This window comes from Oncorhynchus mykiss, chromosome 16, assembly GCF_057628025.1.
Source record: "Oncorhynchus mykiss isolate SJ-2025 chromosome 16, ASM5762802v1, whole genome shotgun sequence".
Classification (NCBI taxonomy): Eukaryota; Metazoa; Chordata; class Actinopteri; order Salmoniformes; family Salmonidae; genus Oncorhynchus; species Oncorhynchus mykiss.
In genome coordinates, this window is record NC_143037.1 from 52,053,657 (window position 1) to 52,078,702 (window position 25,046).

The following is a 25,046-nucleotide window of genomic DNA, read 5'->3' on the forward strand; positions in this document are numbered from 1 at the left end:
GGGATGAGACAATATGCTGACGTGATCTCTGAGAGAGGGGGGATGAGACAATATGCTGACGTGATCTCTGAGAGGGGGGGATCAGAAAATATGCTGACGTGATCTCTGAGAGAGGGGGGATGAGACAATATGCTGACGTGATCTCTGAGAGAGGGGGGATGAGACAATATGCTGACGTGATCTCAGAGAGAGGGGGGATGAGACTATGCTGACGTGATCTCTGAGAGAGGGGGGGGATCAGACAATATGCTGACGTGATCTCTGAGAGAGGGGGGGGATCAGACAATATGCTGACGTGATCTCTGAGAGAGGGGGGGGGGGGATCAGACAATATGCTGACGTGATCTCTGAGAGAGGGGGGGGATCAGACAATATGCTGACGTGATCTCTGAGAGAGGGGGGATGAGACAATATGCTGGCGTGATCTCTGAGAGAGGGGGGATCAGACAATATGCTGACGTGATCTCTGAGAGAGGGGGGGATGAGACTATGCTGACGTGATCTCTGAGAGAGGGGGTGGATCAGACAAAATGCTGACGTGATTTCTGAGGGAGGGGGGGATGAGACCATATGCTGACGTGATCTCTGAGCGAGGGGGGATGAGACAATATGCTGTCATGATCTCTGAGAGAGGGGGGATGAGACAATATGCTGACGTGATCTCTGAGAGAGGGGGGATGAGACAATATGCTGATGTGATCTCAGAGAGGGGGGGTCAGACAATATGCTGACGTGATCTCTGAGAGAGGGGGGATGAGACAATATGCTGATGTGATCTCTGAGAGAGGGGGGGTCAGACAATATGCTGACGTGATCTCTGAGAGAGGGGGGGATGAGACAATATGCTGATGTGATCTCTGAGAGAGGGGGGATGAGACAATATGCTGACGTGATCAGAACCGTTATCTGACCTCTCACATGGATGCAGTCTAAAAAGAATAGAGAAGGCTCTTCCATAAACCATAAAGTGCTTTATGCAACTAAATTCCATTGCTTTTAAAGTTTTAGCCTTTTTCTTTACTACTGTGCAAAAGAACTGTTGATATTTGACCGCATCATCAAACAAGTATTTTCACATCAAAACCATAAAATGAGTCCTGTGTGAAATGACTTCTCTCATTGAAAGTGATCGCAGATCACTGAGAAAATGAAGTGTCGGTCGTGATATAACCATCCGTTCCAAACTATGAAAAAGGGGCCTCGTGTAGGAAAAGAGCCTGTCTCTCATGACAGAGCACATACTATCCTGTATGGTGGAGATGAAAGTGTATGGCTGACAGCTCTGACAGCAGTCTTTGTTGGCCCTCCTCTGTCCCCAATCCCAGGGCCGGGCCTGGAGGAGGGCGGGCTGTGACAGTGGTCTGTGGTGTGTGTGACAGGTGTAATCTCCCTGCTATACGGTCCACTGCTGCTGTTTTTTCGCTGTGCCGCTGAATGGGTGTCGAAGAGATGGCTCTGGGGGTGTCTGCGTGGGGGTGTGTGGGTTTGCTTTCATGTGCATGGTTGAATCATCTGTGTACCCGTGTATCATCGCTGTAGTATAGGGGGATGATGCATGAGATGGGGAAGGTGTGTACTGTGTGTGTCAGAGGCATGCTCAGTTGTGGTATAATCCGTAGCAAGTCTCTCTTGGGTTTGCATGTATCGCCTGGTGGTGGTCATATTGTGCACTATTGTACATTTACAAAGCAGACAGCAGGAAACCCAAAGGTCCCAGACGTAGAGAAACAAAATCAACATCGTCTTTAAGATGCAACTCCAGTTCCTTTTCTCCAGTAAAATGTGTTTTCTGTCCCGCTGAAGTCTGATTCAGTTTGCCACTAATTACTAGAATGCTGTAATATTAAGCCTAGCTACATTGTTACATTGTTTTGACTGCAGGCTGCAAAGACTTGACATTTTGTCCCTCTAAAAATACAGCTGTAACATGATGTTCACATAGTCACTTTGTATCAATTCTTACTAATATTGGTTAGCCAATTCTCTTCACACAGCCCCCAGGCCTCAGTCTGGCCAGCAAGATTGTACATTATTTGTCTACCATTATCTTAAAAGTGTTCAGTGTTTATGTGAAGTCATGATAGCCAAGTTCTGCTTTGATAAGGTTTCATTGTGGGCTACTGTACTGCGGTGTTGGGGTTCAATGCATGGGGGTAACTCTTGTCCCCTTGGTGGTGAGTGGTGTGGCAGCCATCTTGTCTTTTCCTCTGACACTCTACTCTGTTCCCCTCCTCAGATTGAGAAGATCATGACGTTGATTGGAGCAGGCATTGATTTCTCTAGAGACCAGCAGTACTCTACCCCAGGTAAGATGAGTCCCTCACCCTAAGCATTTTACGTGACTAAAGATATTATAATAGCATATGCAATTCATCCACTCATTCCACTTAGTTAAGATGGTACAGGTAAAGTTTCCCCTGTCACTTTTATTTAAGAACATCCATACTTAAATTCCCTGCTCTGTTATTGAAAACTGGATTTTCAAGTAAGCCTATTCTAATATACACTACATGACTAATAGTATGTGGACACCTACCTGTTCATCAAACATCTCATTCCAAAATCATTGGCATTAATATGGTGTTGGTTCCCCCTTTGCTGCTATTACACCCTCCACTCTTCTGGTAAGTCTTTCCACTAGATGTTGGAACATTGCTGCGTGGACTTGCTTCCATTCATCCACAAGAGCATTAGTGAGGTTGGGTACTGATGTTGGGAGATTAGGCCTGGCTTGTAGTCGGCGCTCCAATTTATCCCAAAGGTGTTCGATGGGGTTGAGGTCAGGGCTCTGTGCAGGCCAGTCAAGTTCTTCCACACCGATCTCGACAAACCATTTGTGTATGGACCTCGCTTTATGCATGGGGGCATTGTTATGCTGAAACAGGAAAGGTCCTTCCACAAACTATTGCCACAAAGTTGGAAGCACAGAATCGTCTAAAATGTAATTGTATGCTGTAGTGTTAAGACTTCCCTTCACTGGAACTAAAGGGCCTAGGACCAACCAAGAAAAATAGTCCCAAACCATTATTCTTCTTCCATCAAACTTTACAGTTGTCCTGGCATCTGCCAAACTCAGATTCATCCGTTGGACTGTCAGATGGTGAAGCTTGATTCATCACTCTAGAGAACGTGTTTCCACTGCTCCAGAGTCCAATGGCGGCGAGCTTTACACCACTCCAGTCGACACTCGGCCATAGAAACTAATTTCATGAAGCTCCCGGCGAACAGTTATTGTGCTGATGCTGCTTCCAGAGGCAGTTTGTAACTCGCCAGTGAGTGTTGCAACCGAGGACAGACGATTTTCACGAGCTACGTGCTTCAGCACTCGGCGTTCCCATTCTGTGTCCTTGTGTGGCCAACCACTTTGCGACTGAGCCGTTGTTGCTCCTAGATGTTTCCACTTCACAATAACATCACTTACAACTGACCAGGGTAGCTCTATCAGTGCAGAAATTTGACAAACTGACTTGTTGGAAAGGTAGCATCCTGTGATGGTGCCAAGTTGAAAGTCACTGAGCTCTTCAGTAAGGCCATTCTCCTGACAATGTGTGTCTATGGAGATTGCATGGCTGTGTGCTCGATTATATACACCTGTCAGCAACGGGTGTGGCTGAAATAGCCGACTCAACTAATTTGAAGGGGTGTATTTTGCATACATTTACATACTTTACATAAACATGACAACTCATTCTCGTTAAGACTCCCAAAACCAATCTTTCTGATGTCCAGCTTGACATTAGAAAGATGGTGGGTATATAGAAATAAATGAGTTTCTCTCCTCTAGATTTGATCCTCTTGTGTAATACAATCCATCCCAGTTAGAATGATGTGCTCTGTGAATCCAACCCTGTGTCCCTCCCTGATGCTTTAAGATTTACAACTCTTCATTACCCAATTGGCTGTTTTGACCCAGATGATTCAACAAGTACCTCGTGATTTTTTTTAGTTTGTTCCATTTCATAGCTTTCTGTTTTCTTCAAAGCCACATCCATTAGTCTTAATAAAGTGTAATAATAAAGTGCTGTTGTTGTTCACGCCATGGAATCCTATTTGTGTGTGTGTGTGTGTGGTGTGTGTTGTCATTCTGTTAGGGAAGTCACCACCACCAGTTCATGTGTATACTATTTGGGCTTTGTAATGGTCCCTGGAGACCAGTCATTTGATCCATGCGAATGGCTTAAAGCCGGGGAACTGAGCCGGCTATTGAAAGATACAGTACATGCCTGAATAATGATAGCCACACTGGCGGTATAGAGAGCGTGTGGGAAGTGATGAATGGAGTGATGTTAGTGATGACTGAGCCAGAGACACAAAGGTACCATCCGGGTGGGCAGCTGGCTCTTTGAATAGCACATAAGAGGGACCTATTATACAAGTGGGTCGGTCACAAGAGATTACTTTATTTCCAGTGAAGGACATGGCTTTATTTTGAATGTAGATCAATAGTTGAGTTGAATCGACCATTGTCAGAAATGACCTTCAACAATTCCCAGTGTGTTCTACGTAGCCTAAGCAGAAGGTTTACTGGAAAGACATGGATTCGTTTGGCTCACACTGTGGCTGGCCTTGGTTTAAGGCTGTCTATTCAGACACTTTTCTGACCCAGATTGGTATGCCACTTCTGCTGGTTTTGCCCATGTTTCCTTTGTGGCTGTAGGACAAAATGGCTAAACTAGGAAGGGACCAGGTGTATTACCGTAAATTGCAGTGAATACTGCAGTGAATAATGTATACCACACATGTTAGCCTGCAATACCGTCTGCAGCACTCCTATAGCATGAAGCTGGCCTGTCCTTTAGGTCTGATGGATGGTCACTCGGGTACCATGGGACTGTGGTACTGAACCAGAACCATGTCCTCCATCCCTGTCAGCCTCCTCCCCCAACCTCCCATTTTCTTCTCTACAATATGCTTCTCCCTTAAAGTCACAGAAGGAAGATGAACTAGCCTAACCCAGACTCTTAAGCCAACGGCTATATTCCAATGAGAAAAAAAAAGAAAACCGTTGGCCATCTCGTTATTGCATTCTGGCAGTTTTTTGCTTGTTTGTTGTGGTCTGCTTTGAAGTGAGCTGTTAAAATATTAACAGGCATGTATGTTAGGGGATGAGCTCATGTTCCCTTGCAGACTTGCAGGAATTAGGCAAGCCCACTGCAGCTGTTGTTATTACCCTGGCCTGCTCCTTATGTGGTTGTTTGGGTTGTTAACCTGCCTCTGAATTAGTCTACATCAACTACAGCATCTTAACCACCAGCTAGACCTGCTTCGCTCCCACCATAGAGGTGAAACTGGTGTTATCGCTATGGCTCCCACTCCCCCAGCACTATCTCAATGAACAGTAATGGTAAAATCACTAGGGAAGCCAAGCCAGGGGGGAAAAGACATATTACAACCGATGTGTTGTGAGAATTGTGTTGTTTGCTCTATAACCTGCTAGTTCATATAGCTTGCCACCGTGATATATATATATATATATATCACTCTGAAACAATAAGACACAGTTGCAGAATACATTAAACTACACCTTTGTTTCATCACAAAAACTGAGAGCAACATCTGTCTAGTGAAGTCCACATAATCCAGGTAGAATCAGGAATTCCCCAGGGAGGCTGTCTAGTCCACTTACTTTCTTCTTTACTAGCGACATGCCACTGGCATTGAGTAAAGCCAGAGTGTCTATGTATGCGGATGACAACACTATACACGTCAGCTACTACAGCGACTGAAATGACTGCAACACTTAACAAAGAGCTGCAGTTAGTTTCAGAATGGGTGGCAAGGAATAAGTTAGTCCTAAACATTTCAAAAACTAAAAGCATTGTATTTGGGACAAATCATTCACTAAACCCTAAACCTCCACTAAATATTGTAATGAATTATGTAGAAATTGAGCAAGTTGATGTGACTAAACTGCATGGAGTAACCCTGTCATGGTCAAAACATATTGATACAACAGTAGCTGAGATGGGGAGAAGTCTGTCCATAATAAAAGCACTGCTCTGCCTTTTTAAGAACACAGTCAACAAGGCAGGTCCTACAGGCTCTAGTTTTGTCACACCTGGACTACTGTTCAGTCATGTGGTCAGGTGCCACAAAGAGGGATTTAGGAAAATTACAGTTGGCTCAGAACAGGGCAGCACGGCTGGCCCTTAAATGTACACACGACTGGCATGGCCGATTAATTAGGGCAGATTTCAAGTTTGCATAACAATCGGTAATCGGCATTTTTGGACGTCCTGCGTTGCATATAATCAATGCGGTGCCTGTTAATTTATCATCGAATCACAGCCTACTTCGCCAAACGGGTGATGATTTAACAAAGGCGCATTTGCGACAAAAAGCACAATCGTTGCACGAATGTACCTAACCATAAGCATCAACGCCTTTCTTAAAATCAATACACAGAAGTATATATTTTTAAACCTGCATATTTAGCTAAAATAAATTGATGTTCGCAGGCAATATTACTAGGGAAATTGTGTCACTTCTCTTGCGTCCATTGCACGCAGAGTCAGGGTATATGCAACAGTTTGGGCCGCCTGGCTCGTTGCAAACTAATTTGCCAGAATTTTACATAATTATGACATAACATTGAAGGTTGTGCAATGTAACAGCAATATTTAGACTTGGGGTTGCCAACAGTTCGATAAAATACGGAACGGTTCCGTATTTCACTGAAAGAATAAACGTTTTGTTTTCGGAATGATAGTTTCTGGATTTGACCATATTAATGACCAAAGGCTCGTATTTCTGTGTTTATTATATTATAATTAAGTCTATGATTTGATATTTGATAGAGAAGTCTGACTGAGCGACGGTAGGCAGCTGCAGGCTCATAAGCATTTATTCAAACTTTACTGCGTTTGCCAGCAGCTCTTAGCAGTGCTTGATCACAGCGCTGTTTATGACTTCAAGCCTATCAACCCCTGAGATTAGGCTGGCAATACTAAAGTGCCTATTAGACTGCCTATTACAAATGGTATAGAGAGAAATAGTTGACGCGTCATAATTCCTATAATAACTGCAACCTAATATTTCTTTACTGGGAATATTGAAGAACTGGGAATATTGAACCACCAGCTTTCATCTGTTCTGAGTATAGCTTAGCTTTTTTTACATGGCACATATTGCACTTTTACTTATCCGACACTGTGTTTTTGCATTATTTAAACCAAATTGAGCATGTTTCAATAATAATAATTCTTATTAAAATGACAACCTACTGGGGAACAGTGGGTTAGCTGCCTTGCTCAGGGGCAGAACGATAGATTTGTATGTACCTTGTCAGCTTGGGGATTCGATCCAGCAACCTTTCAGTTACTGGCCCAACACTCTAACCACTAGGCTACCTGCCGCACAGTACTAGAGCCATGACTACATGGAACTCTATTCAACATCAGGTAACTGATGCAAGCAGTAGAATCAGATATTATATATATATATATCTGATTCTACTGCTTGCATCAGTTACCTGATGTGTGTGCGTATGTGTCTTTTTCTGTGTGTCTCCTCAGTTTCTGCTGTTTCATAATATGTATTTTTATATATATATATATATATATATATATATATATATATATATATATATATATATATATATATATATATATATATATATATATATATATATATATAAAAATACATATTATGAAACAGCAGAAACTGAGGAGACACACAGAAAAAGACACACATACGCACACACATTTTGTATTATAGATGATGTAATAATGGTGTAGTGGTGTAATAATGTTTCATAATGTACTGTTTTATCTTTTGTTTTATGTGTGCTGTAAGTGCCTTAATGTGTTTGGACCCCAGGAAGAGTTGCTGCTGCCTTGGCTAATAGGGATCCCTCATAAATTGAAAGCATTTGAAATGAATGAAATGTAACAAACAGTTGCTTGATCATGTAAGTAAATGTTTCTGACATTTAATAATAATAATAATAATATTGAGCCCTTTATTTAACAATTCAAGCCAGTTAAGAACAAATTCTTATTTACAATGACGACCTACACCGGCCAAACCCGGACGACGCTGGGCCAATTGTGCGCCGCCCTATGGGACTCCCAATAACGGCCGGATGTGATACAGCCTGGATTCGAACCAGGGACTGTAGTGATGCCTCTTGCACTGAGATGCAGTGCCTTAGACCGCTGTGCCACTCGGGAGCCCTGTTTACTAAACAACCATTGATTTAGAACCATATTTTAATTTATTTCAACATCATCAAATCACCTATGCTTAGTTTAATACAGTGAAAACGAAAAGATACCAAAAACTATTTAGTCCAATCAAAGTTAGCGAATATGTGGCTGTCCATGGTACTGATTTGTGTGATGTGTGTGCATGTACTCTAAAATATACATGTGGCTCACCCTACTTGTAGAGAAACGCCAATGACATCCTCCTCTCTTTCATGTTGACGAAACGGTCTATGACTCTCATACAGTACACACTTTTTTAGTTTTTGTTGTCCTAGGCTACATGGCTAAAATGCTTGCTCGCTAGCTAGCTAAACTTCCTTTCATGGGCAACAATGTTCCAGGCCAGCTAGTTAACATTAACCTTCTACATCTAACTACATATTGAACTTCCATCCTCTCAGGCCAGGTGACAATGTATGAATTTATGGTTGGCCAGTATGGAGAATAAAGTAAAACCACAAGTCCAAATCTCCATCCATGGCTAATTTTGGAAATTGATTTTAGCTAGGTAGCTAGCCACCAGAGGACAACAAGATGCAACAATTTTTCAACACTTTTGTTGTTGTTGGTGCACCAGGACCATTCACAGTTGCGCTCACTCAGTTTAACTCAATGCTGATTGGCTATTATTTAATTAAAAACAATATCAAGGGAGGCCAAATGCTTGCTGGCTTCCCTTGCATTCAATGTTATGGGCGGCAACAATGTGACCAGACAGCATCAGATAGATGGGCTTGGGCTACAGAGGCAGAGGGGCTCCGTCTTGCTCGCTCGAATGCTTTCTCCGGTGAGATACATTCAGCCTCTTACGAATTGAAGGAACATTATGAAACACAGAGTGACACAAGAAGCCTGGCCACTGCTGTCAGGAGATCATCATGGGACCTGCAGCAGGAAATACTTATTTGAGAAAGGCTCTTTTTTATGCTCACCACGTGAAGAGGCACTGCACTGTTCTCTCTCCTCTGACCGAGCCCTGTGTGTTCCTCTTTCTTCACAGTGGTGGTGGTAACTAGCAGGGGGTGCTGTGTAGGTCCCTGTAATACCGGTCCCACCGCCCTTGTCCTTCATTTCCTGCTAGCTGATGAGTTTTTCTTAGCAAGGACAGATGGAGAGGTTTCCAGAGTATGAAAACAAAAGAAAAGGATTGAGATCAGAAGAGCAGGGAGCAACAGTGGATGTAGTGAGGAACAGGGGTCCATGTAGGTGCTTGGAATGGCAGCAGCTCACAGACCATGAACAGCAGCCCTGCAGTGTATCAGAGGGAAAGGGTGGGAGAGAAGGGAGTGGGGGGAAGAGCGAGTGAGGCGGGGAGTGAGAGCGAGCAAAATAAAGCGTGAGGGAGAGGAGAGGAATCGCAGGCAGAAGTACAGTGAACAGTCAGGACAATGGAAGGACGCCACCCCGAGCATCTCTAGGATTGTGTGTGGACCGTTCGTTTGCCTGAACACCTTGTGTGGTGTATTGGCGTTTTAACACAAGGAGCTGCTGTTTTAAAGGAGGGAGCTGGTGAATGACACTGTGTGCCTGAAGAGCAGTGTAGCCTGGAGACTTGAAACGGGTTTAAAAGCCGGATGAAGTATAAGGCTCTGGAGACTTGCTAGATTTGTTCCTACTTGGAAGTGTGCTGGCTGCGGAAAAAACTGAAGTCTGTTTGTTTGTGTGCTGTGTGGAAGGACAGGTGCAGAACTCTGTGTGGACTCTGGCAAGTCATTGTGTTTAAATAGGGTCCCAAACCATATTGATTGTTATATAGATTGTTTTTGTATTAGTCTGTGTTAGGATTTGATGTCTTTGTATTGATGAGTTTGATATATCTTATTGCCTCATTGAGGCACAGAAAAAGCATTGCATCTCAAGTGCTCCAATTTAAATATTTAAATGATTTGCAATTAATTTGAATGATACTAGACAAACTGTGTAAGAGGCGATGGCAGATGGCTGCACTGGGGACAGATTATTTTAGCTGGGATGTTTTAATATTCAGCTTTGCCTTAAATTAGTCATGTGGATCACAAGTCACGAAAGCTTCTGACCTCAGCATTCTAAACGATTAGGATTAACGCAAAGGTTCATGCATTGAGTTGAGCTTTTATCAGAATGAACTAGTTAATGTATTAGATGTAAATTGTTCACAGGTCCAGAGTCAAAGCACCAGCTCAACCTTTGCTCATCACAGCATAGTGTATTCCCTGTTTCAGGAGTCACAAGGAGGCCTTGAGTTAATACCAAGCACAGCTGGTACACCTGATTTGATTTATCATAGTCATCTCAAGCTCATTGTCGCCATTCTCTGGTTTTCTGTTAGTACCTGTCGCTCCTCGCTGGGTTTCCTGATTCACACGTCATGTGATCCAGGTGGGAGATTCCTGCCTTGTGCGTGACCGTGTGTGTATGACCTGCTGACTGTGAGGAGGAGTGGGGAGAAACAGGGATGGGCCATAGGATGCACTGTTTTAATCACCCATCTCAGTACTAAAGAACTTCTCACTGGGCCGGAACGAATTGCCTAACTTCTGATACGCTTCTCTCTCGTTTCAGAGACGCTCTCCGTCATTAACAACTAGAGCAAATTAGCAGGAAGATGAATCTGCATGCTTGCAACTTTAGACAGAATAGCCTGTTTCCTGTTTTAAGAGAACTCATCTTGGAGTATTAATGCAACTTGTTTTGTGGATATGGAGCATTTTGTCTATGGTTGTGGTTCTAAGCAGAACAATGTTACATGTGTGGCTGTTCTCGACTGTGTTCAATCTACACCTGTTTTTGAGTGGGTTTGAGCTGGTGAACGCAGCAGTCTGGACACAGGACTCATACTGTTAACCAGCAGAGGGGACCCCAAACCCCCTCGACACTCAACTAAGCTCCTGAGACCCAGGGGTTTGTTATTAAACTCGATCCTAAGTCATTGGTTTGGCCCCCGCTGCTGTGCGGGAGCCGACGCATGCCCACTGTGGTGCCATCGCCAAGCTGTCTCCCCTGCCCTCATGGTGCTGGTGCGCTCGGCTCTGCTGGCCCAGGATGATGTGGCAGTGCCATGTGTCGTCGTCAGAGTGCCGCTGCTACCGGCTCAATGGCTTTTCCCTGCTCAAGCGCTTCCCTCTGTCTGCAGGTGGGGCAGCTGGTCGGCTGCTGGACCAGCCCGTGGGAGACTGGCTGGAGCACGTGGGGCTGCCGCAGTACGAGAGCAAGCTGCTGCTCAATGGCTTCGACGACCTGCACTACATGGTGAGTGACTAGTACACATCCCTTTTTTCTCTCTGTCTCTCTGTCTCTCTGTCTCACTGTCTTTCACCGGCTCTCTCTGTCTCACTGTCTCTATCTGTCTCTCTCTGTATCACTGTCATTCATCTTCTGTAATTCTCTTTTATTTTGTTCTACCTGCCTACCTACTTTCAAAGTCAGAGAATCAGTCTTCTCCTTCTCCTCCTTCAGTGGGTATTAATCAAATATCGTTGCAGCCATCCGTTAGCCTTAGCAGATCCCATTAGCTTTCCCTGTAAATTCCAATTTACTTAAACCCCCCTGAGATTCCTGCCTCCTCCTTTCATTCAATCACACCTTTGTGATTCTCCTCTCTGCATTAAGACCCAGGTCCTCAAGGGGTCCTGTCCTTCCCTGTGTGATGTCTTTTTCAGATATGTCATTCACATACAAGCTTTTTGAAATATTGCCTTTTGTTCAATCACAAAGGTTATGCCTGAATTGCATGATGATGAAGCTTTTCCTTTAAAATATTTGAAAAATTGTGTTTGTTTATGTAGCAAAAATTCCATCCAATTTGCCTTGTTGGAGAATTTAATACAGTTCATACTGTACATTAAATGACCTGCTCCGACGACATCAACAACGTTCATTTCAGAAAGGTAGGCCTTTAGCCCTCCTGACAGGACTGTACCAGTTGGTTGGTTTGATGCCTGGGAACAGGCTGGATGTTGATTAGATGTATTGGGGGCCCCCCCACTAAGTGGCTGTCTGATTAGATGATGTTCACCCGACTGGTGGTGACAGAGGGCATTGGCATCACATCCCAATAATGTGATGTTCCTGTTTACTGGGCCAGCGGCTCTAAATACCTCTGTAAACGCAATTAAACCAAAGCCTTTAAAGATGAAAAGACCAGTGAACTCCCTAGGCTCCCTTTCTATCAAACGCACACGCTGACAGTCAGTCACGAATGCCTTGAATAAATTACTGTCAAATATTTTCAAGGACTCTGCCACGATAAAGAGAAAGAGCCGCAGTCAAGAACATGTCACAGCGCAGCAGATGGAGCAGTCAGGCTCGAGCGAGGGGGGGGGGGGGGGGGGGGGGGCTCTGTGTTAACGGAACAGAAAGCTGCACAATGCACACCAAACCTATGCAGCCTATGCCCAGGTTTTACATGACCTGTGTTATCACCATGCTGTCAGCAGTTATGTGTTTGATGTCATTATTGCTGTTGGGATCACCATTTACCTCCTACCACACTCTCACCTTACAGCTGCTCAGCCAATTCCCGGCACGGTCTCAAATTCGTTCACTCGCAATCAATTGGCTGCCCGAGTACCAGCTGCTGCCTCACCGTAATATAACTATCTCAATAACCGTCGGGCTGGTGTTGCCGGGCCGACGGGGGTTTATCCAGCCCCCAATGTGCTGCGTTGTTGTTTTCCAGCCCTGTTTGGTTTGTAGCAGCTGCAGGGGGGTATTGATGCAGGGGAGGATGGAGGTCCCAGCTGGCCTGGCAGGGGAGTGGGATGCAAGGTGTAAATTAGTGGGCAGTGTTGTCCCATCTCACCAAGGCTTACCGCTGTACCTACACACACACTTTGTTTTTGTGAATTTTCAGGATTTTTTGGGGGGAGTCAAATGGATTCCCGTTTAAAATCCTGTATCCCCTAACCCATGAACCGAACCTTAAACCTAACCCGTAAGTCTAAAATAGCATTTGAACAAATTTGGGCACATGGCAAAATGTCCAGACTTGTTCTTGTTTTCCTACCTTGTCCAGACATTCTGGTGACTTGTCAGAACATTGTGGTCCTGATAAGGTTGGAAAACATGTACACACACTCACCTCCCTGAAACACTCATTTCACTCTCAGATTAGTGTGGTGTGTGTGCGTCCGTGCTACCCCTTTCAAATATCTACAGGCACAGGTGCTGAATGTGTCCTTCCCTACGTAGAGGGGACATGATGCATTACCTACCGTTTTTAGCAGAGTGTTGGTGAAGGGATGCAGTCACAGCACTTTCTGGTTCCAATGTCTTTACTCTCTTCTCCAGACAGTGAAGGTCAATGGGAAGTGTTGATTGTCTGCTGTGGTTACAGTGATTTACGTGAGGGACGGTCATAAATTGTAGCCGGAGTGGGTCGACGGAAAAAACACCGCCTTCCCTTGTTCTCTCTCGTTGTATTTCCTGTTCATTTTTATCCTCCCTCAGTGGTTTTTCTTTGTCTCTGATCTAGTCACACAAGAGTGGATCAAATTCACCCGTGGCTTAACCACAACCTCAGAGGCAACAGCCTGACCATGTGCCATTTGGCCTGGGTTTATGATTCCCAGCCTTGGCCTTGTCTATATTGGCACTTTGGTTTGATGGCTGAATGGAGCAGCTGTGTCAGAGTGGATACACTACATTACCATGCACCTGCTATGATTATCTTTAATGAACTGTTGCATCATGGGAGCATATTCAGCATAGGCAGGCAAATTGCACAACATTCTCCAGTGTGATTTTTAGAGGGCTGCTCTCTCACACCACCTGATTGGTGTATTTCTCTGGGTCTCTGCACAGACTCTGGAGCTTGGGGGAAGGATGTGGTGTTGGGAAGGGGTGACAGGTTTTGGGCTAAGATTAGTCAACTTTTCTCTCCATCCCACCCTCTCATGACATCAAAACCTGTGTTAAATTCTCTGACTTGAAGCTCTGTCGGTCTCCTCTTTCTCCCTGCCTTCCTCACTCCTCCCTTATCCTCTCATTTTATTCCTCCTCTTTCTGGCAATTCTCGGCACTGACAATTTCCTATCTATTTTCCTGGGCTCAGACCACCTGCTTTGCTCCATTCTGTAGGAGGGATTTGGACAAAAGCAGTAACCATTTTGTAACATTTCTTCTTGTCAGCTATTTCAGTAAATGGTGACCCTTTTAAGGGTTCTCAATGTGTGCCTCCAAATCAGAAGTTCCTTGTTGTTACTTTCCAAAGTGCTCCCACCCGCAGGACTCAGTACATTCTCTCAGATGTGGGTGGATTGGTTTGTAATCAATCAAGCATTTCAAGCTTGAGACCCATATAAACAAATGTAATATATTTGCTCGGCGGTGCGGCTGTATTGGCTCTACAACAAGTACCATTTCATGCATGCTAAGCACCAGTGACTCTACATCCCTCCCTATGCACTATGGATATCTGATGTGCACAAATCATCAGGGAGGCATCGAGAGGGTGTGTCTTTGTGTGTATTCCAAGGTCTTCTTCGGGTCTCTGTCTGGGAAACAATGTGTGTATGTTTGTCTGCTCTTGCCAGCTGTACTGGGCCTGTAATTTTCACCTCATTTGGAAGGAAGTTGATATTCTTCACCAGAAGTAATGAAAACTGTACTTGCAGGCAGATACATGTATTTACATGAATCCCTGGACTTCTGGCCCATTAGCAGTAGGTTGTGATAGCTGCACATAAGCACCTCATACACCCCTCTCATTAATAAACCTTCCCAGCACTGAGCGCCACATGTCGGCCAGTACGGTACACAAACATCACACACTCCAAAAATGTCAGTCTTACGATGCCTAATGGAGTGAAGTTGCGAAGACTGCTTTGCCAGCTGTTCAACAACTCAGATTTTAGGTTCAGCTACTCAACGTATGTGCTGTCAGAAAATGAAATGACAATTTTCCCCCACTTCAAATCATACTGACTGCACAAAAAAAAATGTAGAAAAGATCGTTGCCATCTGAAGCTTTTACCCTTGGTTCTGGGGTGAGTCAGTGTTGGAGTGTTGTGATGTGTGGTCTACAGAGCAGCCTTGACAGTTCCTAATTCAACTCAATTTATTCCAGCAGGCAAAGTACTGTGATCTCTCCTTGGCCGCGCCCACCACCAAATCAATACGATAACAGTGATTGTATTGTGTTGTCGGACACAAGCGAAGGAGAAGCCCTTTATAAAATGAATGAGATACGTTTCTCTATTGACCCAGAGGGAATGAGTGGAAGAGGCAAGCATCCCTTCTCATACTCTGTATGCTGACAGTTAAACTGGTAATGCCTGTCGCAAAAAACGACACTTCCTCTTTGTACATAAATTACTAGTCGAACTCAACGTGCATTTTACTAGTGGCAGGCGCTACTGTGAGGGAAACAACACTGAGTTGGCGTTCACAACGTCTCAATCTTTTTCGAGGCTCCCGCTCTGTTGGTGAGCCTTCACAGCAGTAGAGCGCGTGTTCATCATTGCAGTCAAAAGGAATGAATATCCTTGAAGTCTCTGAGGTCAGCAGAGGAGTCGCAGGCATACACAGTAGCGGTAATGATTACCCAAGGAAGAGACTTAGACTGCTGCTTGGCTTGTAATCAAACATCACAATGATGGCAATGAGCAACATCAGAGGAGTGGCGCAGCCAGCCAGCCAGCCAGCCAGCCAGACAGTCTTCCTCTGTGAATACGCCAGCCTGTGTGATCCTCACAGTCCAGTCTCCCTCTCTCTCTTCATCTCTTCTGTTTGTTCGTTCTCTAGGCACAAATCAGTCACGTAAGGAACACACTGCAGCCTCTGATGACTAGGTAATGGTAATATGGGCATGGCAGGACAGACTAACTGCCATGCCTAATCAACTCAAGGAGAGCGGAGGAAGGGCCTACGGGATTTTGACATTGTTATTGTGTGCATTTAGACATTCTAAAAAGGACTAGCTCAAAGTTGTAAGTTATTTTGTTGACGTCCATTTGTCAAAACGAATGGACATTTGAACAATCTGCATACATACCCCCACACAAACACAACACCTTTGATGCCCCTCCAGTCATATGATTATTTAGTTGGCATAACATACTGTAGGTGGGCTAGTCCATAGCCAGGCTAACTGTCTCAGTCCCCCAAGCTCATGACCCTGCTTCTGAGAGTGAACAATTAGTCTGGAGCAGTCATGCCCCTCAGGTGTAACGCTAGGCAGAACAATCCAAGCAGAGAGAAAGCAGAATTCTAATGAAGTGCAAGGGAGAGCAGAGGGAGCAGAGCTTTACTGAGATGTATGTAACGGAGGACAAACTATGACAGAAAAACAACAGTTTGATCCATTAGGTACATTATATGTTGTAACAGAGGTTAGCAAGGACTGTTTTTGAACAAGGCATTGTGTAATTGGCGTAGAATAGTGTAGATTCCTGTACAAATGGTCCTTCAAGTCTCTGTATAGTTAAAAAGCGAGGTTATTCTTTAGGAGTTTTATAACTTTTCGAGGACTTTTCAATTGTTGAATTGAGTTCTGTTCACTGGTGGTGTAATCTAAGATGTCCTTTATCACCATTTTATCCACCATTTTTAGATTCCTCTGGCATTCTATCTCATTTCCCCATTCACTGAAGCTTATCAATAGCAAAACGGGCTGTTTAGCTTCCATTTGGTGTACAGGTTACTGATTTATAAACACCCACGCCCACTCACGTGCTACTTTACTGTGCATTAAACATACTGTACATTGCACATACTATGCATACCAATGGATGGACATAGGTACACCACAACATACACATGCAGTTAATGGTTCAGTCCCCTATGCTGCAGACCGTAATGTATTCTTACTATAACCTGCAAAGAGAAAACATTAGTCAAAGGGCTTTAACGAGATTACCCCGTAGAGTTCCTAGTCATTTGAGTCTGAGACTCTTGATCACAAGTTCTGCTGCAGTTTGAGGCCATGGATGAAGGAATTAGAATAAGCCTTATACAGGGGAAGGTGGAGGTGAATGTTGGATTTTGTCTCATATCAGGCAGTTGGAGAATTTCATCCACTTAATTGCCTTTTATTAGGAATTGGATAATCCCCTTCAAGGTTCCTTTGTCATTGAGGCAAGGGCACTCCTCTAGTCTCCGTGGTAACTGGGGTAGATGTGGGGAGTTGTCAGAGCGGTTTCAGTACAGTATGTGTGTCAGGATCAGAGAAATGCAGTTAGCCAGGAATGAGGGATTGTGTGTTACTGTGTTAGTCCTAGAAATCAGCTCTGTATCGACATGTATGGCAGCCTCTGACCCCATCAGTGACTGACAATAACACTGCAAACACACAATGTCCGATTGGTCAGACCAGCATTGAATAGTCCTTACCACGGGTACTTCCTGTTTTGGTTTCTGCCTATAGGAAGGGAGGAGCAGGATGGAGGTGTGATCTGATTTGCCAAAAGAAGGGAGGGCCGGGAGGGGCCTTGTAACCATCCTGGAACGGAGAGTAGCAATGGTAGAGTTTTTGAAGCGCAAGTGGCGCAGGCGATGTGTTAACTTCACTAGTGTTTTCTTCAGATTTCCTTTATTAAAGTCACCAGCTACATTAAATGCGGAACCAGGATATGCATTTTCCAGTTTGCACCAAGTCCAGTGTAGATTCTTTAGAGCCATCTGTAACAATGTATTTGAGAAACAACAAGTGCTCATTGTGCAAATGTAGGCTAACAACCAACCCATCTATTGAGAACAACATTATGCTATCACTCAGTTGAATAACTCCCCCTTTACATTTTGGATCCTCATATGGCCTCATTTGAAAATAAACTGATATGTATTATTTACCATTGGCTTGGAGCATTTTGCCACTCACTGACTCCCTGGCCCAGCATTAGCAGTATACCAATCTGTGGCAGTACGTGTTCCATAGAGGTCTTTGGTATACTGTACCTGTGTAACGTTATTGAATCGTGGCGCTGATGTGAGCGGTAGCTGCTCCTCCTTTAGCATTCCAAACACAGCATCAGCGGTGTACTCTAAACACTCCACATCTAGATGGTGTGGGCAGCTCTTCATCATCAGCTGGAGAGAGATTAATGAATTGATCAGTTCAGGTCTGAGTGTAGGTGTGCTCCGAGCCGTCATTCCACTATGAGTTATTAGATGAATAAAGGAAACATTTTTCTTTGTCCCTGATAAAAAAAACATAATAATAATTTGATGGCCTCTCCCTTATGGCTCATCTCTCTCTTTCTCTCCCTCTCTCTATCATTCTTTCCCTCACTCTTTCTCTCCCTCTCTTTTCTCCTCTCTCTCTCTTTCTCTCCCTCTCTTTTCTCCTCTCTCTCTCTCCCTCCATCTTCTCTCTCTCCCTCTCTCCCCTTGTTTTCCCCTTGTTTTCCCATTTGCCTATCTCCCATTAACACATACATAATCCTAACAGAGTGGATAATACCTGAGTCATGATCTTTACACACGCTCAGGTTAATACAGTAGAGCCAAAAGAAAGTGCACACGCACACAGTTATATGCACACAGTCACTCCCTAGGTGCCTGCCTCCCTGCCATGGCTGAGCCACAGGGAACAGCAGTCCACTCAGCAGCCTTTTGTCTTAATGACTCATTTCACCCCTGTGTAGATTCCACTGTGCCATAGGCACACACACTGATGACCCCTCCCTCCTATCCATCTCCCAATTTCCCTCCCCTCTCCATCCCTCCATCTTTCCATCCCCCTGACTCTGCTCTCATGGTGGGATTAACACAGGGCTCATACACAACACTGCAGATGATCCTAAGTGTGTGTCACCTCCCAAGTTGATGCTCGTACAGTAGCAGATTTTAAGCAACTTAATGCACAGTGCGTACAGTACCTCACCTAGCTAATTGGTCATTTGAGTAATGGCAAATGATTCCTCTTCAGACCAATGGATGATGGACCCATCGAGTGACCCCGATCAATGGCACTCGGTGGAGGGAGGCTCCTTTCAGTCCCCTTCACCCTACTGTCCTGCCATTCCCTGATTGATCCATTGATTAGCGATCCGTTGCTCCTGCCTGGCTGTGCCAGCCTTGGAGATGGTATTGTGTGGGACTGTAGATGGTATTGGCCCCCTCTCACCCCTTTCTAATGCCTGTCTCCCTCCCTCCCCCATACACTTAAATTACATTTCATTTAATGTATTGACGTTTATTACTGTACAGTATGTGAACTCTATGGGAGAGGAGGGTCAAAGTTATTGACACCTTCTTTCCTCAATGACAGCTTCTGGGCAGGTAGATCAATAACCACCCATATGTTGGGTCTTTGTCTTAGTCCCGTTTTATTGTGTTAGATTTAACCTAAAAGCCCTCCAACACTAAAATGATGCGTTAGATTTCCATTGATTATATGGAGAAAACCACTACCTCCATTGAATTAATCATTGTGTTATCAAATTCCTTGTCTGCAGCTAAGCCTGGCGTTATGGCGACATTGAGACCATGTCGATAGGATCATTGTGATGTATGTCATTCTAACCTGAACTTCCTCTCTCTCTGTTACAGGGTAGTAATGTGATGGAGGAGCAGGACCTGAGGGAGATAGGCATCACAGACGCAGGACATCGGAGGAAGATCCTGCATGCAGCTCGATCCCTACCTAAGGTTCCCCCATGGCCCCCTTGCAGCATTGTAGCTCTACTAGTTAGTGTGACTGGCCCTGACTGTGTGGGGTCATTGTGTGACTGTGAGCCTCCCCCTGCAGGTGAAGGCCCTGGGCTGTGACGGCAGCAGCTCTCTGTCCTCCTGGCTGGACCTCCTGGGCCTGCAGGAGTACCAACACAGCTTCCTGTCCAGCGGATACCGTAGCCTCGACTGTGTCAAGAACCTGTGGGAACTGGAGATTGTCAACGTGAGTGTGCCTCTCTGAAATGTAGTTTGAGCGACAACATTTCGAAGTAGCCATTTAATTTAATAGTTAATATGTGCTAAATGGCAACATGCTCTATGGTTGTGTTTACTTGTCTCTCCAGGTGCTGAAGATCTCCCTGTTGGGACACAGGAAACGGATCATCGCCTCGCTGGCAGAGCAGCCTTATGAGGAACCTCCTGTCAAGCCCCCCCGCCTGTCCCAGATCAGGTGTCAGGACCTGGTATCCCAGACCTCCTCTCCCATCAGTCACATGGACTCCTATACGGGCCGCTCCATGGACCCCATCCTGCCCCTGGGGGAGCCTGGGGGGAGGAAGGGGCCCAACACCGAATACGATGTGGCCCCCCACCGTTCCCGCAGTGAACGACACCGATCACATGAGAGGTATGAGGAGCGGCATGAGCCTCGTCTGACCCTGCGACCCCCCAGCATGGCAGCACCCTACACCCCTGTACAGAACTGGCACCACCAGCCTGAGAAGCTCATCTTTGAATCCTGTGGATATGAAGCCAATGTAAGGGCTCTCTTCCTGTTGTAACTCACTAAGGGCTCTCTTCCTGTTGTAACTCACTAAGGGCTCTCTTCCTGTTGTAACTCACTAAGGGCTCTCTTCCTGTTGTAACTCACTAAGGGCTCTCTTCCTGTTGTAACTCACTAAGAGCTCTCTTCCTGTTGTAACTCACTAAGGGCTCTCTTCCTGTTGTAACTCACTAAGGGCTCTCTTCGTGTTGTAACTCACTAAGGGCTTTCTTCGTGTTGTAACTCACTAAGGGCTCTCTTCCTGTTGTAACTCACTAAGGGCTCTCTTCGTGTTGTAACTCACTAAGGGATTTCTTCCTGTTGTAACTCACTAAGGGCTTTCTTCGTTTTGTAACTCACTAAGGGATTCTTCCTGTTGTAACTCACTAAGGGCTCTCTTCCTGTTGTAACTCACTAAGGGCTTTCTTTAATACAGATGGTCTCCCACTCTCTGTACTACTATATTAATGTCCTGCTCTCCTCTCTCCAGTACCTGGGATCTATGCTCATCAAGGAGCTACGGGGGACCGAGTCCACCCAGGATGCCTGTGCCAAAATGAGGGTAGGTCTAGCCTCTGTTTCTCCAGAGAGACTGTTATCTAACATTTCAGCTTATATCTGTTGATTTTTCTCCCCTTTGTTGCAACTTGTATTGTCTTAAATTTGATTCATTGTACCTGCTGTTGCTCTTTTATTGGGACCTGTGCTTTCCTGATAACAGGAACCCAAGCTAATGTTCTCCTTTTCATGCTATACATCTCTGTCGCTCAGAGGTCAACAGAGCAGATGAAGAAGGTCCCCACTATCGTCCTCTCCATCACCTATAAAGGGGTGAAGTTCATTGATGCGGCCAATAAGGTTGGTTGGCGGGGTGCCCCCTTTTCACCTTAGGCCTGATCCATACAGCGATATCTGACAACTAGACAGATTAGTCTCTCTCATACACACACCCCAGCCATGGAGGCTAGACACCAGAGGAAGCAGCCCAGTATCACACCACACCTGTCACATTAATCCAGCCCAACCCTCTCCCTCCTACTAAATTTCACCCCTGTCTATTAAGTGAGTCATAGACATGACAGATAGTCCTTTAATAGGGCAGTAGGTCGAGGGGTTGAACTTTTAGTTCATATTGGTCATATTAACCATTTTTTCCCATGATGGAGATGTGAAAGTGGTTGGTGTTATTGCCGCTGTGACTCCACATTAATCTTGGTTCCTCCTCCAAATACAGAACATCATTGCAGAACATGAAATCCGGAACATCTCGTGCGCGGCCCAGGACCCAGAGGATCTGTGCACGTTTGCCTACATCACCAAGGACCTGCAGACCAACCACCACTACTGCCATGTGTTCAGCACAGTGGACGTGGTGAGAATACCTGCTTACACATCAGCCCACTCATCTACTCTAGCCTGCCGTGGCTTCATTGTATACTATGCTATTGGATTAGTTGCAGAATACATCCAACTTCAGACTGCTCGTAAGAGCTCTACTTCTGAAATATTGCCCTGCGGTGTGACAATTCCATGCAGAGACACTGTTCCCCAGTCCTGTCCACAGAGCATAGTTTCTCTCTGATATCCTCTCCTTTTGTCCTCATGTGGGATACTTCCCAGCCACCGTCTTCAATTCTCAGAGGAGATGTGACTGACTGGCAGCAGCACTGCAACACTGTTATCTTTACTTTCTCGACCCGCTTACGTCACTGTGAGGTTTCTCACTTTGGCAACGCTGATGGCCTTCATTCTTCACCACACCATTCCTCCTGATAACTGGTTATCTGACTAAACGCTAAGGCTTCTCAAATATAATACCGCAGGGGTCATCGAAAGCCACTGACTGACTACTAGAGTCTGGTCACATAGAAATACAATTCATAGAATGACCATCCCCATTCATGTCAATGGGTGTTTGTTTATGGCTGGTTCCACCTTTCTGACATGTCTGCTGATGACTATCTGAGGTGGGGGAGTATAATAACCCTGAGATGTGATCAGAGATTTTAAACAGTAATGACCAGGCTGTTACTGGACTCCACAGGCTCATTTATCACCAGCCCACACAGTAGTACAGATCCCAGATCAGATCAAAGGATATAAACAGAAATACATTTCACCACACAGGAATAAGCGGTGTTTCTGTTTTTCTTAGGGTGGAGTTGTTTTGTCACTTAACTTTACAAGATGGGCTTGGTGTTTAATTATGTCTCACTTGAGTGGGTTGAGCTGCCCAGTGGTGCTGTATGTGTCAGAGGAAGCCATTCAAATCTTTCTCTTTGGAAAACAAATCAAGGACTTTTGGGGTGTACAAATAAACACACACACAGACCCCCCCCCCCCCCCCCCAATGTTTTGGTCTCAGTCTCTGGTCCTGAGTGTGTGTTCACCTTCACCTGGTCCTAGCCACTAATTAGAATCTATGTTTTAATGTGATGCAGCTCCAGTTGGTTTGCAGTAGCAGGTGTTTGTAGCCAGGGGACAGAGAGGGAACAGCTTGCTGTCTCGCTACACTTCCTCTCTACCTGACAGCTCTGCCTGCCATTGAGTTGGGTCTTTTTACAAAGTGATGCAGACAAATAAACATAACAAATTAAGTCATAGATTCCATTGTCTGACTAAGAGCATCTCTCCTGGAAGTTACTCTCCACTTCTCCACTTCAATCTGATTGATGCAACAGCGTTCATATTCAGGAGCTCTGTCTGTCTGTCTGTCTGTCGCTGTCTCGAATACTGAGTAGGATTCTGTCTCCTCCCCCTCTGGTAGAACCTGACCTATGAAATCATCCTGACGCTGGGACAGGCATTTGAGGTGGCCTATCAGTTAGCTCTCCAGGCCCAGAGGACCAAACAGCACCAGGGCATCCCAGCAGGACCCGGGGCAGAGGTCATCGAGACCAAATCCAGCCGGCCCGTTCCCAAACCACGGGGTGGCGTAAGGAAATCAGGGGTGAGTTTGTCACATGCGCACACAGACAATTCTCTTCTGATTTGGACAGGAAAAAAACAAGTGATTTATCAAAATGCTGCAGCTCCTTACATCATTGTGAATACATTGTGAAAATCTGCCAGTAGCATTAAAACGTTAAGGAATGGATTGCCACTGAACACGTGCGGCTGGTGGTACCTTAATTAGGGAGGACGGGCTCATTGTAATTGCTGGAACGGAATAAATTGAATGGTATCAAACACATGGGTTCCATTCATTTGATACAGGTAACTGCCAAAATAAAGGGAACACCAACATAAAGTGTCTTAATAGGGTGTTGGGCACCACGAGCCAGAACAGCTTCAATACACCTCGGCATAGATTCTACAAGGTTCTACAAGCGATTGATTACACACAAAAATTCCATCATTTGGTGTTTTGTTGATGGTGGTGGAAAACGGTGTCTCAGGCGCCACTCCAGAATCTCCCATAAGTGTTCAATTGGGTTGATCTGGTGACTGAGACACACACACACCTCCTTAAAACCCCTTATGTTCCTTTGAAACCCCTCTTTCAAAGTCACTGAGATCTCTTCTTCTAGCCGTGGTAGACAAAATAATGGGCAACTGGGCATTTTTATACATGACCCTAAGCATGATGGGATGTTTTAATTGCTTAATTAACTCAGGAACCACACCTGTGTGGAAGCACCTGCTTTCATTATACTTTGTATCTATAATTTACTCAAGTGTTTCTTTATTTTGGCAGTTACCTGTACCATTCAATTCACTCCATCCCAGCCACTATTATGAGCTGTCCTGCTCTCACCAGCCTCCTGTGCCACTGAATGATAATGTGATGATCACAGGGCTGCTTGGACTATTTATTATATATATCAAACAGAAGGTGTGTTCATACACAATCCTTTCCCTTAGGAAAATTGTGTTATTTTGACATAGCATGAAAACAGCACAATGACGAACACCCCTAAAAACAAGCTACCACACCTTTGTCATGGCTGTGCTTTGGGATTAACAGCTATATACTGACGCTATTAGCAGAGGGGTTTCATTATGTAATGCCTTTTTCTGCGGGAGGTATCAAATGACAGGTACCAGTCCCATCCCTCCCATCGGTACACACACCTGAAATCTCATGTCCCCCAGTTACTGGACTAAGCAGGGTGTTGTGAGAATCTGTCCCTTCTTCCTGTTCTGTTTCAGTCCTCCCCATTCTGGTGTTCCACCGTCCCTGGACAGCCCGTATTTCTTCTCTCTCTTGTCCTTTCACTTCCCCTGTGTTAATGTCTGTCTCTCGCTCTCTTCCTGTCTGTCCTGTCTGTCTCTTCCAGGACTCTCCTCTCCTGCTGGACAGTCGCTCCTGCTGTTACTGTCTCACCTGCACCACCCACCGTCCCTCCTTCCTCCCACTGTACCACTCTGCCAGCCCTGTTGCCCAGGTGCTGCTCTCTCCCTCTCTCCTCATCCTCCTTTCTCCCCTTCCTCATCCTTTGATCATCCACCCTTTCTGCATAATTGTATGTGTTACTGCCTTG

At 45.1% G+C, this 25,046-nt stretch overlaps 1 protein-coding gene across 30 annotated transcripts in view; it reads left to right on the forward strand.

Annotated features, from left to right (window-relative positions):
• Positions 1-25,046, forward strand: part of LOC110492183 (ankyrin repeat and SAM domain-containing protein 1A) — a 116,828-nt gene that overhangs the window by 86,494 nt on the left and 5,288 nt on the right. For 17 of the 30 annotated variants that reach the window (XM_090203218.1, XM_090203219.1, XM_090203216.1 and 14 more), the window contains 9 exons: positions 2,237-2,306; positions 11,320-11,435; positions 19,677-19,775; positions 19,876-20,022; positions 20,144-20,557; positions 21,053-21,124; positions 21,334-21,420; positions 21,797-21,934; positions 23,330-23,512. In XM_090203218.1, coding sequence (XP_090059344.1) covers positions 2,237-2,306; positions 11,320-11,435; positions 19,677-19,775; positions 19,876-20,022; positions 20,144-20,557; positions 21,053-21,124; positions 21,334-21,420; positions 21,797-21,934; positions 23,330-23,512 — 1,326 coding nt within the window. Of the gene's footprint in view, positions 1-2,236; positions 2,307-11,319; positions 11,436-19,676; positions 19,776-19,875; positions 20,023-20,143; positions 20,558-21,052; positions 21,125-21,333; positions 21,421-21,796; positions 21,935-23,329; positions 23,513-24,842; positions 24,951-25,046 lie in introns of all 30 variants that reach the window. The other 13 variants (XM_036947140.2, XM_090203207.1, XM_036947136.2 and 10 more) reach the window with 1 other exon arrangement.